Source organism: Aspergillus alliaceus (genome assembly GCF_009176365.1).
Source record: "Aspergillus alliaceus strain CBS 536.65 unplaced genomic scaffold BDW43scaffold_17, whole genome shotgun sequence".
In the NCBI taxonomy this organism is placed as follows: domain Eukaryota; kingdom Fungi; phylum Ascomycota; class Eurotiomycetes; order Eurotiales; family Aspergillaceae; genus Aspergillus; species Aspergillus alliaceus.
The window spans coordinates 309,031-322,581 of NW_022474700.1; the positions used below are offsets into that span (position 1 = coordinate 309,031).

At 48.8% G+C, this 13,551-nt stretch overlaps 7 protein-coding genes across 7 annotated transcripts; 2 read left to right on the plus strand and 5 right to left on the minus strand.

Annotated features, from left to right (window-relative positions):
• Positions 1–146: 146 nt before the first annotated feature.
• On the plus strand, positions 147–2,413 carry BDW43DRAFT_59683 (glycoside hydrolase family 13 protein). The gene is made up of 5 exons (XM_032050281.1): positions 147–678; positions 731–860; positions 912–1,329; positions 1,386–1,727; positions 1,782–2,413. Exons 1-5 carry the CDS (start codon positions 304–306, stop codon positions 2,314–2,316), a joined length of 1,800 nt encoding a protein of 599 aa, XP_031901172.1. The 5' UTR covers positions 147–303; the 3' UTR covers positions 2,317–2,413.
• On the plus strand, positions 2,414–3,056 carry BDW43DRAFT_59675 (uncharacterized protein). Its single transcript, XM_032050279.1, has one exon. It carries the CDS (start codon positions 2,511–2,513, stop codon positions 2,850–2,852), a length of 342 nt encoding a protein of 113 aa, XP_031901173.1. The 5' UTR covers positions 2,414–2,510; the 3' UTR covers positions 2,853–3,056.
• A 162-nt stretch (positions 3,057–3,218) lies between these two features.
• On the minus strand, positions 3,219–3,521 carry BDW43DRAFT_310358 (uncharacterized protein; the record flags this gene model as incomplete). The annotated part of the gene is made up of 1 exon (XM_032046919.1): positions 3,219–3,521. The coding sequence occupies one exon, from the start codon at positions 3,519–3,521 to the stop codon at positions 3,219–3,221; it is 303 nt and encodes a 100-aa protein (XP_031901174.1).
• Positions 3,522–5,071: 1,550 nt separating this feature from the next.
• On the minus strand, positions 5,072–5,907 carry BDW43DRAFT_310359 (uncharacterized protein; the record flags this gene model as incomplete). The annotated part of the gene is made up of 2 exons (XM_032046920.1): positions 5,072–5,398; positions 5,710–5,907. The coding sequence occupies 2 exons, from the start codon at positions 5,905–5,907 to the stop codon at positions 5,072–5,074; spliced, it is 525 nt and encodes a 174-aa protein (XP_031901175.1).
• A 932-nt stretch (positions 5,908–6,839) lies between these two features.
• BDW43DRAFT_310360 (uncharacterized protein) lies at positions 6,840–7,781 on the minus strand (the record flags this gene model as incomplete). Its single annotated transcript, XM_032046921.1, has 1 exon — positions 6,840–7,781. The coding sequence occupies one exon, from the start codon at positions 7,779–7,781 to the stop codon at positions 6,840–6,842; it is 942 nt and encodes a 313-aa protein (XP_031901176.1).
• A 782-nt stretch (positions 7,782–8,563) lies between these two features.
• Positions 8,564–9,775, minus strand: BDW43DRAFT_310361 (carnitine:acyl carnitine antiporter; the record flags this gene model as incomplete). The annotated part of the gene is made up of 5 exons (XM_032046922.1): positions 8,564–8,615; positions 8,672–9,285; positions 9,351–9,367; positions 9,425–9,473; positions 9,524–9,775. The coding sequence occupies 5 exons, from the start codon at positions 9,773–9,775 to the stop codon at positions 8,564–8,566; spliced, it is 984 nt and encodes a 327-aa protein (XP_031901177.1).
• A 1,382-nt stretch (positions 9,776–11,157) lies between these two features.
• On the minus strand, positions 11,158–12,003 carry BDW43DRAFT_310362 (CFEM domain-containing protein; the record flags this gene model as incomplete). The annotated part of the gene is made up of 2 exons (XM_032046923.1): positions 11,158–11,859; positions 11,920–12,003. The coding sequence occupies 2 exons, from the start codon at positions 12,001–12,003 to the stop codon at positions 11,158–11,160; spliced, it is 786 nt and encodes a 261-aa protein (XP_031901178.1).
• Positions 12,004–13,551: the final 1,548 nt, after the last annotated feature.

Here is a 13,551-nt window from a genome sequence, read left to right on the forward strand (position 1 = left end):
TTGAAGTCACAAACGAATGATATGCGCTGTTTCGCACGTCATTCGGCTGTTGGTGGGATTCATCTGCCGGCCCAGATCCACTTATGGAGTACGACTATGTCCGGGACGACAAGGGTATATGCAGGCTAAGCGGATCATTATCGGGGGCTCTAAAGGAAAGGAGGAGGAACAGAACCGTAGTGTCATGGTTTCATATCAATTGTGTATTTATACGGGCATGTCAACTTCATCTGCCTTTGTTTTGGCCTTATTTCTATTTCTGTTGCTGTCAGCTCAGGCTCTTCGGGCTCTACTGAATCGGTCATGCCTTCAGTCAAGCCCGGCACCATATCCGGATCGTCCAGTCCGGCGCAGAAAAGCATGAAACGGTGGTGGAAAGAAAGCACAGTATACCAGGTCTACCCAGCATCCTTCAAAGACTCCGACGATGACGGAATCGGAGATTTACAAGGCGTTATATCCAAGCTGGACTACATCAAAAGTCTAGGGGCCAACGTAGTATGGCTCAACCCGGTCTTCTGTTCTCCCCAAGTCGATATGGGATACGACATCAGTGACTATTATAATATTTATCGGCCATACGGGACGGTCAACGATCTCGATCAATTAATAGCCGCAATTCACGAGCGGGGGATGAAGTTAGTCCTCGACTTAGTGGTGAACCATACATCAGACCAGGTTCGTTGCCCATGACACTTCGTTGAGAACGATGTTAACACTATATGTTCAGCACCGATGGTTCCAAGAAGCCCGTTCCTCCAAAGCCAACCCTTACCGTGACTGGTATATCTGGAAGAAGCCCGTATTTGGAAAAGATGGAAAGCCACAGCCACCGAACAACTGGAAATCATACTTTGGGGGTGTGTATATGACCAATGAGCTCGAATGGTCCCTATATTAATGATTGACAGGGAGTGTCTGGGAATACGACGAACCATCCGGCGAATACTACTTGCATTTATTTGCGAAAGAACAACCGGACCTGAACTGGGAGAACCCGTACGTTCGTGCGGCAGTACATGATATCATCCGATACTGGCTTACCAAGGGCGCCGATGGCTTTCGGATGGATGCGATCAATCTTATCAGCAAGGATCAGGACTACCCCAACGCGGAAGTAACAAATCCTGATTCGCCATGGCAAGACGGAACGAAGCATTTCGCATGTGGCCCCAGGCTCCACGAGTATCTTCAGGGTCTTGGTAAGATTCTGAAACAATACGATGCTTTCTCTGTTGGGGAGATGCCCGAAGTCTACGATCTCAATGAGATGCTCAGGAGTGTCGGCGAAGATCGTAATGAGCTGAGCATGGTCTTTCACTTTGAAACGTACGCCTCTACTTCTTACCTTTGCATATTTGTGCCTGAGCTAAAAGAGAGTCCAGCGTTTCCCTCGACCATGGACCAGGGGGCAAATTCACGTCCCGAAAATGGGATCTGCAGGAACTAAAAACGATCGTCTCGAGATGGCAAACATTCATGCATGAAAACAATGGTTGGAACACATTATACCTAGAAAATCACGATCAGCCACGAATTGTTTCTCGATTCGGCTCCGACGAGCCGGAACTTCGAGTGCCGTCGGCTAAGATGCTGGCCACTTTTCTAGGATGCCAGAGCGGGACTCTGTTCATCTATCAAGGCCAAGAGCTGGGAATGCCCAACGTGCCCAAACATTGGGGAATCGACCAGTATCGGGATATTGAAACCTTAAACCATTGGAATGAGTACGCACATTACTCATCATTGTTTCGTATAGAGTACGGGCTAACTACGGACAGGGTTACCACCAACGACCCGCAAAACACTCCGCTACACGAGACCTGTCTTGCTGAATACAGATTAAAGTCGAGAGATAATGCACGGACGCCCATGCAGTGGGATGATTCTCCCAACGCTGGCTTCTCCTCCGTTCGACCGTGGCTTCCAGTTCACGATGACTACCAGAGCCTGAACGCCGTACTTCAGGTCAACGATAAGGAGAGCGTGTACCACTACTGGGCTAGCGTGCTGCGGTTACGGAAGGCGTACCCCGACATACTGATATACGGATCTTTCGAGCTGTTATCCCCCGAACATCCGGATTTATTTATCTACTCCCGAACAGCTTCCTCTGGTCGAGCGATTATAGTTACTAACTTCCGCCCGCATGACGTATCCTGGTCGATCCCAGAGAAGACTTTCAGCTCCCAAGGAGATATCGTGCTCTCTAACTACCCCGGTCGAACAACCCATACCCTATCAGAACCACCGGTCACTATCAAGCCCTTCGAAGCCTTCGTCTGGCTCAGTGGGACCGAAACATCACGGCTGTAAAAAGTAATATTAATAATACGAACAATTAATGAGCTCATTTAGTATATCTCTGTTGCACATCACTCCCAACAATCCCCATTCCGTTTCCCAAACGACAATCAGAAAGCTATTCTTGACAAAACGAGCCCGTGAAGACTTCCCCAACTGTCTGACCGTGTCAAACCTAGTAACTCAAACCCTAACACTGTGAGTCAATGCTTGGGTCCTACACTGCTATGGTACCTGCGTCTAGACTTTACGGAGTCCTTCTCGCCCGAGAGCTGGAGTTGGAATCTCCACAGTACAATAAAACAAAATTAGCATCGTGGCATTTCTTAACTTCTATTCCTGATCGAAGAAAAGGAAAAATTTTCCGAAGAACCGCCGAAAACAGGCCCGGCCTTCTCCTAGACCTTCCCTCCCTAATTCATTATTTGATACCGTTCTCCAATAATATGACATGTTTTGGGAGGCGGGACATGAAGTCCTCTTTTTTTTCTTTTACGTCGTGGGGTCTTGGTGGTGGGTTGTTTTTTTATTCGTGGATTTTTTTTTGATTGTTAATGTTAGCTTCCTCCCCGATAAATTGATGTCAACTGGTAAGTATGGGTACTGGCTCCACTTGGATTTATTTGTTTGTTGCCATACTGGCATTTTTTGAGCCGTGTTATTGATGTTTACATGAGTAAGGGATAAGGTATGGTAGTTGATTGATTAATCCATTCATTAATCGGAAGTTTTGAGTAATCGTCTCTGCGAGCTGAGGGGATTGTTTATTCTTTTGTTATTTTCAAAATCCAGAGTCGAGATTAAATTAATTGCTTATCGCCTATCGTCTATTGATTTGATTGTCCCCTACGCTAAAAGTCGAACCATGGTAATCAAAATCCTCTCTTTTCTCCAAAAATATACGTAGAGGGTATTTAAAAGTTCCCCATCAAGCGCCTGTGCGACGCGTCCATCTCATGATAACCCTCCGCGAACTCGAATATCTTATCTGTGATACATGCTTCGTGGAGGTCAAGTGGGCTGGGTTTGAGCAGGAGGCCCTTGTAGATTCCCATCAAGGAGCAGGTTTCCTCTTGAGTTTCGCAGTTCATGAAGCCGTAGTGACATCCACTGCCCGATGTGGAGAATACTCGGCCGGGTCGTTGATCACGAGGAATTGTTTGGCGACCAGACGGAAGGGCGAAGGCCGCTTGGGGGATCGAATTTTCTCGATTCATATGCGTGCAAAAATTCGGAAAAGGTGGCGGTTTGCACAGGATTCAGACTATGGAGCACACCTACATCTTCGAATAGTTTGTTCCCGACGAGTAGTTTTCCGTAAAGGTTTCCGAAGGATTTCTCGCGTTCGTCGAGGCAGGCACAATATCCCAAGTCGAACCAAGCATCGTCGATTGGACTGGGGCGCATCATATGTAAAGCAAGAGCTAGGACTTAGTAGCACTGTCTTTTAGCATCTGTTTCTGGCTCATCGAGCTTCCTGAGTTGGTCCTCATTGTCCAGATATGATCGTGCTTTGTCAAAAAATGTGGCTGCGTACTTGTCCATCGACTCTTCCTGCATTATGGGCTTATCTAGATATTCTGTGTTCCTCAGGAACCAAGGGAAGTATCCACCTCGGCATTGCTCAGGGATTTTGTACAAGAATTCCTTGATCCTATTAACAAGCGTACCTTCGACTTGCCACTTATGGATATCCTTAGTGGGAATGCCACAAAGATGTAGGCCTTTGTAAAGCCCTATAAGCTTGCACTTATCAGCAAACGAGGTGAAGTAATAGAAGCCGAAGTCCGCACAAACGTCCTCCTCTTCAGGCAGCATATCATATCGGATTCTTGTGTCTGCAGAGGTTACGCGACGTTTGTCGTTGAAGAAGCGATGAGTTACAGATCACTTTTCTCCGCATGACGAGCTACAGTAAGAGTCCATCTGGCTTATACTGCATCTTCTGGAAGTTGGTTTAGAGCATGTCGATCATTTTTCAACATACTCCTCTTCGTCACTGAGGGTACTGGAAAATTCTGGCTGAAAGGTGAATGAATTTCCTTCACACGAAAGTCTGGATTATCTGTGTCAGCTCTCTAGTCGCGCAAATTCGATTACGAATGTCGGGTTTATGTGGTCATACCGCGGGATGCTTCAGTTCAACCTTCATCCCCCTCCACTCTATTTCAGACTTTCTCTGCGTCCTGCTAGGATCGTAGTTGGTGGGTCGCTGCCTTCACCGGTAGAGGGCATCTTTTTTTTTTGGCTGATCCCCTTTTCGATCTCTGACTTTAACTCCTTGAGACATTCTTGTAGTTGTATCAGAGCGTTCGATAGTTTCTCTGAATTGCCAGCCGTCAATGCCGATATACTGCAGATAGACCATGGCTTAAACGGAGAAATTTCCAGCACATGGAATAGCTATATTTACTGCAACCGAAGTATGGAAGCAACAGACCAAAGTTTGGTCCAACCCTACTCAAATGCAAGAATATCTGCACCTCGGCATGTACATTGAGCTCCTGTTTCTGTATGTCGCTAAAACAATCCCTTGTTTTAGGCACAGACCATTTCTGGCCGATTACCTTCTTGGCTATCGCTGAATCTAGAGGTATGCCAAGGCTGTGAATGCCCGTTCGAGGCTGAGAGGGTTTTGGAGCGCCCGTTGTGTGACGATATCACGAGATATAGGGATTATCGTGACCTTTCAGAAGCTCGGGCTTGGCTTCAAACATCTGTGGATGTCTCTAAAGCGACACACAGCCTGCTGAGGAAGCAAATATCTTCACATAGTTCCTTGGCTTGAGTTGTGCTGTGTGGTGAACATAGGAGCAGTTCTCGGGCTAGCTTCGTCATGCGTACCCCGTAAGCTCTTGTAGCAATGACAGTATTTGAAACTCAACGCCCGGCCGGGTAAATCCTTGCTGAAGATCAGTTGAGGACGAGCTCGAAGGTGCCGACAGGCTGGGACAAAGTTGTCGTCTTCATCATCATGGAAAATGCGACAGCATTCCTTCAAGTTCGACTTCAGGTTTGGGACATAGGTGCTCTCGAGCCGAGGACAATAGTACGTGAGCATCTCGCTCCGCAATGAATGAAGAAATTCTTTTTTCTAAGGCATCTCAGCTTTCAACTTGTACTGCACACCTGGTTGATGGATCCTTACCTCCTTTGTGAGAGGATATATTTCTTAGTAACAAACTCAAGTTTGAAAAAGTAGCGTGGTCAGAATCTCCAAAACCTTCGTTTCAACATCCAAATTGTAAACCCGTCCTGTCCCTCTTTCATATCAGAGCTTGCGACAAACCCTTCGCCTTTAACAGTAGCAGCTAACTCAGCTAAGCAATCCTGAAACTTCCTTTTCAGCTTGTAGTGACCATTGTTTTGGATTTGGTGAGCCTAGTTTGTTTTGATGCTACTTACATCGTTTTGATTTTCTGGCTCTCCATCTTCATCGTCATAGAGTGAACAAACTGGCTCCGCCAGTCCATCATTTCGAAGCGAGAGGAGGTTTGAAAGGGCGATGAATTCACGCTGGTCCAAGCCAGGGAACTTCGACTCAAATAGATCACCCATGACGTCGGTGTCGGTATCGGTGAGGTGAGGTTGGAAGAAGAACATGAATGAGGGAATTGCAACACAACTGAAACATTCACTCGATGTCTAGCGTCGAGTCACATGGAATCTACGAATTTCTGGTCGCTTTGAGCAGATCATCTGACCCGTCCTGAATTCACTATAATCTCACTGTTAGAATCCGATGTTAACAACATATTTTCAGGTTGGCTGTCCAGACATAATATGATTTACTCCCATTATGATGTTCAAACCCAACTCGAAGGTCCAATTGAATCTATCTCATACATTGACATCGAGTTCACCCCCCCCAGTCCCTGCATACATGTCCCTCGAGTGGACAGCTCAAAGATTCACCTAGCAAGACTACAACTCGAACAGTGACAAAGACTTTTCGCTCAATGTATCTACCTCCATTCAATTGTTCAACAGTACAGGCTACGCGGCATAATCTTCGAGGCCGTGTTTTATCCTACACAGCTGGGCATAGCATAAGCACCTTGAGGTGAACACAAATTGATCCCCTTTCTCACGCCATGGCTCGTCTACGGACGACGCTGTATTGTTCAGACATGAAGTCTGGCTTATCATTCAATGGTGGCTAGACACTTTACTAGGTCAGCAAGCTATTGATATGGAAATGAAGCAACTATGTAAGAAGTGACTAGTAGGGTGCACGAACGTCGGAGACACTTTTCAATGATTTGTGAAGCAAGTTGAAGAGAAGACGTTGTGTTAAATATACGCCATGGCAAGAGCTTAGATGCTCGGAAAGACCGCAAAGCAGACCTATAGCCCCTTATCATAGCCAGTTCACTCGATCTTGAAAATGCTCGTCATATATCTCTCATTAAGATATAACATCAAATACAGTATACTCCCAGAAATGCAGTATCAAAATGCGTGGTATCATGCGTGCGTACAGGTCCCCCCAAAGACAACAGCAAAAAGCATTGGAACGGACGTTCACCCTCAGCTCAAAAATCATCCTCATCATCATCATCATCCAGATCCAAATCAAGGGTAGCCTTTGGCTTAGGCTTCGGCGCAGAACTCGACCCACTGCCAGTCGCAGCAGACCCAGCCTGAACAGCCGCCTTCGCAGCCTCCCCAACGCGACTCGACTCCTCCACTTGCGCCGCCACCGGCGCATCCACGACCCCAAATCCCTCAGCCTCGCGAATCAACCTCTCAACCTCCTGATCCGAATCAAAGCCCGGCCGCCCTTCCACAGCAGCCAGCTGAATTTGCCCCATAAGCCCCAACCGTATCCGGTCCTCCATCGGATAAGGCAACATGTACATCTGCCGCGTCATATTCGCCGACTCATCCAACCAAGACGTCGCATCCTTCGTCACCCGAGCCACCGGCTCCGCCCCCTCCTCATTATTCCCATTCATCCCCGTCATCTCCGCATCGTCCCCCCTAACCCGCGCCTTAGCCCCTTCCTCCGCATCCGCCGCCGCCTGATGGTTATATTTACTAATCCGCCGCGCAAAATCAAGCAACAGCCGATAATCTACCTCCTTTATGCCCCGTAGCTTCGCATGCTGGTTGTCTCCTTCATCCCTCATCTCTACGTCGCTGTCATCGTCGGAACTGTCGCTGTCGGAGCTGTCCACCTTGTGGGAGGAGCAGGTTGTGCGGATCTCCTTCTCGTATCCCACGACTGTTTTGATGATGCCTTTTACTTTGTCTTCGAGGTCTGCCGCTTCGCTGCGTAGGCGGAGGATCCGCGCGTAGTTGTCTTGGTGGGTGCGGAGGGTTTGGATCGCGGATGTGAGGGTGGTGTCGGCGTCGAGGAGGTTGACGGCTGCTGCTGGCGCACCGGCAGCTGTTGGGGAAGTTGTGAGGCTGGTTATTAGGGTGTTGAGCCTGTTCTCGAGGGTTGAGAGGGTAGTTTGGAATTCGGTGTTCATATTTTTTTTTTCTTTATTCTTGCTGCTGGTGTGGTGGTTTATATGGGGTTAGAGCATTGGTGGGGGTTTGTTGGGTTGGTGTGGGTATGACTGGGTGGGCGGGCAATTGGATTGGATTGTGGCGTGGCTTGTGGAAAGAGGTATTGGGTGAGGTCCGAGGGAGGCGGTTTCAGGTTCGTGAGTAGATGTCCATTGATTGACTGAGAATCGGGAGGAGCTTCAGATTCTTGGTCGGTTTCGCGCAAACAAGGCCGATATCATATCACGTGGATGTAACTAGGTGATTAGCCAATCAGTGACCAGCACTTTTGTCTATATCTACGAATGTGCCACGACAGGTGTGTGGGAGTGTCCTTCGGCGCGTATTATTTATGGAGTGATCTGTGTACAGGTCGATCTGTTAGAAGGTAGGCCACCGTTTCTTTGCTCGATTCCTAGGTTATTATCGGGAATCTGATATGTATAGTTAAAAGGATGTCATAGCTAGCCAGGACTATCTACAAGATGTTTTCATCTATACCGCACGCAAAAAGGGAAACATGTAAACCAACCCGGTAAACCATGGGTATTCCTAGAAACCAATCTAGACAGCAAGGAAAACATCAAGTCTAAGTAATGGAAACAGGATATCCAGGCACGCTAAATGCTCAAAGATCTAACCAAGAACAAAAGACACAGGAACGCCGCAATGATTTCAAACATCAAATGAACGATAAATATACAGAACCGTAACCGGGGTTCTCCTTTTTTTTAGGGAATGACTAGGCCAAGAGGCCTCAGATTCAGTCGTCGAACAACTTCTTCATAAAGTTGTGGGCGAGTTCAACTCCGGCGCTGATATTCATTAGTGAATACTTTGGGTCGGGATAGATGGGGCAAAGGGAACATACAAGGTAGCTGCGTTGGCGGGAACCGCTCTGGCCAAGGCCGGGCCGAATCCAGGGAAGAAAGCCTTGAAACCGCCGCTGGCGTAGACGGTCCGGATAGTCCCGCCAATAGTGGGCTTACCCGGGGCGCTCTGCAACCGCGACTTAATGGTGTCGACGGGGAAAACGGGAATCCACATGGCAATACCAGCCGCACCACCAGCAGCCAAGACAGCTGGCATGGAGAGTTGGCCTGTGGCATTGCCATTCGCATCCTTAGGTGTCAGGGAGCGCTTGATATACTCGTAAGCGGCGAAGTAGGCGGCCGATCCGGGTCCGTCACGAGCCAGCGTCATTGCGCTTCCTCGGAAAACACTGCGGATACCGCCCTCCTTGTACAATTGCCGAACCACATCCAGACCACCGGAGTACTTAGGCTTCTGTCCCGGAGGAGGAGGGTTCTGGCCTTGGATTTGTAAGAGCACCTTCACACGCTCAAAGGGGGCCGTGATCAAGGTCATGGGAATGGCGGAGAAGAAACCGGCTGCAGAAATCTGACCAATGCTGTACTGAGGGGTGTTGTTCTCCACACGCACTTCGGAGAATTTGCTGACAAGCGTCTTGCCCACGTCATAACCCTGTGGACTTGTTAGCGTATAATCTAGGGGGCGCGAGAAATTCCTGTATTCCAATTGATACATACCCAGAAGCTGACAGCAACTAGAAGGCAGTTAGTGACCTATTTGTAGGTAATGGTGTATGGGAATGGAAACTCACACATAGGGGTGACTCCCACCAAAGGAGCCGAAACACCAGCATACAATCCCTGCATCTGGTTAACACGATATCTTAGAGTTGTGCAGAGCAAAGGCTTACGCGAACAAGGCCCTCACGGGCGACCGTCCTCTTCACGACATCAATTGCACCGCTGTAAACCCCCTTCTCCGCAGTCTGGAGGCGGACCTTGACCAGGTCGAAAGGATGTCCGACGATAACCGCGCAGACACCACCGGCAGCACCAGCAGCGAGGGAACGAATCTGCGCAATAGTCTGGTTGACAGCCTTTGGCTCTGCGAGCTTGACATCGTCCCGGATTGTCTCCGGTGTAGAGGCAGACGCGGAGGACATGATGGCGGGAGGTCCGAGAGCGGGGAAAACTGAACGCGGGGGAGAAGACGAGGGTAAAGATAGTACGAGAGAGGTGTTTGAAAAGAGTGCCGGGGGTCGCCGGGGTTCAGTGAGAGGAGTGTTGGGATTTAAAGGAAGCGGATGCCGGAAGACAACAAAATCAATCTCACTGGGAGAAGAGCGACTGAAGAAAGATAATTAACTTAACTCCAACAGGTCGAAAGCCTGGAGACGGCCGAGGCCGAGCAATAGGAGGATTACCGGAATAGGACACCCCGTGACTTGGACCTCGGCTCGGTGCGGGTCAACTGGGGTTCCGATACCGAGTTGATCACGATGCTCAATCCCGAGTGATTCAATCCAAGTGCCGTGCTGCCTTGACTACGGAGTCGGTACGTTGTGGTGAGAAACAATATTGCGCTAATTCCAGGTCATGATGTTGGACACACCTCCCTATATAGATACCTGATCACTCACATATGCTGCAACCCTTCCGTGACATCGCCAGGTCAGAGTGCCGGGTGAACGGGCGCCAAACTCCAAATAGTTGGCTGCCATTACTCCGGCGCGCTTCGTCAAAGCGACCAGATGTATGTAACGGACGACAGGAACTTTTTAATGAATTAATATATCCAACCTGACCACATCACTATCTTCATTCACCATCTGAACGGCGTCGAGTGATCTCCTTTCTTTTGTCTTGCCAAGCAATCACATGCGGAGAACTGGCATGGGATGCACGTGCGTCTTCCCTTAGAATGGACTCTGGTGCCTTAGGTGTTTACTTACTCCATGTAGTACTTGTCGGGCAATTAAATTGACCGCCCCTTGACACCGCCTTCGTTCGTCCTCTTCCTATCTATACCCCCAACTAGTCTACATACAATCAACAAAGTAGTTTAGTCAAATACAATCAGTTTTCATCGAGCATCATTTCTACAAGGGGGAGGGATAAGGCGTTGTTTAATGGTTACCACAGTGTCCGATCTCAGTACTGTTATTCAAGGAGAGAAAACAGATAGCTCTTGATCTAATTGCTCTACGACGGAAAATCTTCCGACCCGTACGCCAGTTCGATCACTAAGGATAACAAGTTATGCTTCGCATTAACAAAAGTGAAAAAGGTCAAATGGATGTAAGAATTATGAATCATTTCAAATTAGTAAGTCATAACACAGCTATGGCTGAGTTGTCACTAAGTATCTACCGTCATAAACGTAGGAACCGTTACAAACACATGTACAGTACAGGAGAGGCCGGATTCTTCGGACCCCGACACAAGAAATCATCACCCGGGCATAACAAATCAAGCGAGGAATGGCTGGGAATTATGAACACCATCGCTTTTTTTAAGGACTCGGTCATTCATTAAAATAAGGCATTTAGAGAACGAAGAAGGCGGCGAGCGCAAGGGCACCCAAGGCGCCGCTACCGATGACAGTCTTGGAAGCAGCGGACTCGCCGGTCGAGGAGCTGGAGGGAGCGGTCTCGGTCGCGCTGCTACCGCCGCTAGAACCACCGTTAGAGCCGTTGGTGGAGCTGCCGCCGTTGGAGCCAGTCTCGGAGGAGCTGGAGCCATCGGTGGTGGTGCTTGCAGCAGTGCTCAGGGTGCTAGAACCGGTCACGGTAGCAGAGGAAGAATGACCGGTCTTAGAGGCATCAGTACCAGTGGCAGAAGCAGAGCCACTAGTCTTGGAGGCATCAGTGCCAGTAGCGGTAGCACCAGTTCCCGTGGAGGAAGCAGAGTCGCCGGTCTTGGAAGCACCAGTGCCGGTAGCGGTAGCACCAGTTCCCGTGGAGGAAGCAGAGTCGCCGGTCTTAGAAGCACCAGTGCCGGTAGCAGAGGCAGAGTCACCGGTCTTAGTACCAGTAGCACTGCTGCCAGATCCAGAGGAAGAGCCGGAGTTGGGGCAAGCAGCAAGAGCGGCAGCGACGACAGCGGCGGAATCATCGTTAGGGCAAGCCTGGGAAGTGCAATCGCGGATACCCCACTGGTAGTTGTTAGACTTGCACAGGCAAGCCAAGTCCCCGCTAGAACAGCCCAATTCAGAAGCCTTGCCGTTCATGTTGTTGATACACATTTGCTAAAAGAGAAGGATCAGTGACGGTTCTTCCAGGGTAAGTATCAGCAGTTATAAGCATACAGCGCATTCGCCGACGGAGACATCAGCGCTCACCATGCTGGCAGCAGCCAGCATAGCCAGAGAGTAGAAAGCAGCGGTCTTCATGATGACGGAAGTTGTGAGGCTGGAAGTGAAGAAAGTCGAAGGCAAGGTAGAAGATAGACAATCGGTGGGGATGGAGCGTCAGCCAAGTGATCAAGGGAGGAAGCTGGATGGATTGTGGCAGGGGAAAAGAAGGGCAAGAGATCGGAGGGGGAAGGAACTGGTTTAAAAAGACAGGAAGCGACGCGCCAATCTCAGCTCTATTCCAAGCTTCTCGTAAACAATAAGAATTTTTCAGTTCCCATTTTCTTTTTCATTTTTCCTTTTTCCTTTTTTTTCCCCTTTGACCCTTCTCTAATGCGATCGTCACTGGCTACCGCGCGGCTGGTTATCCAAGGTATTCAGCCAACGTGGCTAGGGCATCAACACGGACCAATTCCTATGCGAGGTGAAGTCATCGACCAGCCCACCGAATTTGGTCTTAATCTTGGCCTGCAAGGTAAATTGTTTGGACCGTTCGATTTATCACGGCCTATGAACTCGGCCGCCACCGATCCACTTCAGCCCACTTGGTCCTACCCAGCCTTCTCATAGGACACGCGCACTTAGTGCGCGATAGTTTGGGTGGATTCAAGATTAGTTTTTATTTTCCCGTTTTCTTATTTTCTTTTGTTGCTCCCATCGTATCCATGGAAATCAAAGGAACAGCGTGGGTGAAGTCCGTTCGGTTCTGAAGAGATAGGCAGGCATAGGCCGAAAGTGCGATTAGACAATCCTAAGACTTTCCGATAACCATGGATGAATCACTCTCCTCGTTTCCTTTTCCGTTTCAGCCCGGTTTGCATGAAGAAAGGTACCACGCATCCTGCAAGAGAGTGATGATGGTGTTGAAAGTGGCATTACATTCTGAAATTAACATCTTCTATGGCCCTGTCTCTTCATGCAGCCTGCAAGATGGTTTTACTAACTTGGTATCAAAAACAGGGACTTGGTACTACGGGCGACGTCAAAGGCAGCGTCATGGTGACTGCCCGATATCAAGGATAGGAAGTAAATCCGCGCTCTTGACCGACTGAAAGGAAAGGGATCGCCGGTGGATCCGATCATCGCGACCAACAGATCGTGATTGGAATAACATTTGCCAATCGTTCACTTGGATGGTGGATCGCTACTTGAGTAGGAATGGGCATCACCAGCCACACTTCCCCACTACCTTGAGGGGGTCTTCCGGTGGCGCCTCTGACTCGCTTGTGGAGAAAGCTCTCTTTGCCTTTGGTTTTCCGCCACCATTGCCTACGGCAACCTTTTGCGCTATATCATGGGAACAATTGCTCTGGCCCGTTCCAATGTCTTCGGGTGGCTATCGGAGACCCTCTGACTGTCTCTAATCCCACGTTAGATATTCAGGACCTCAGGGTCAGTTTTCCAGCCATCGCAATCCATGCGGGGTGGCTGGGACGAAGAATGGCAAAGGAATGTTACACCGTTATGTAGTGCGTGTGTTCAGCTGCAGTAAACAAGGGTAGTGTTTGAAGCAGTAAAGATAAAAAGAATACTTCCAAAAAAAAAAAAAAAAAAAAAAAAAAAAAAAAAATGTTCAACGCTAAGCGC

What these genes read in the sequence shown, in the direction of transcription:
- BDW43DRAFT_59683 (XM_032050281.1), top strand. Translation starts at nt 304, where the DNA reads ATGCCTTCAGTCAAGCCCGGCACCATATCCGGATCGTCCAGTCCGGCG. An exon ending in TGAACCATACATCAGACCAG is followed by an intron (nt 679 to 730) that starts GTTCGTTGCCCA and finishes CTATATGTTCAG; the next exon opens with CACCGATGGTTCCAAGAAGC. An exon ending in ACCTTAAACCATTGGAATGA is followed by an intron (nt 1,728 to 1,781) that starts GTACGCACATTA and finishes AACTACGGACAG; the next exon opens with GGTTACCACCAACGACCCGC.
- BDW43DRAFT_59675 (XM_032050279.1), top strand. Translation starts at nt 2,511, where the DNA reads ATGCTTGGGTCCTACACTGCTATGGTACCTGCGTCTAGACTTTACGGA.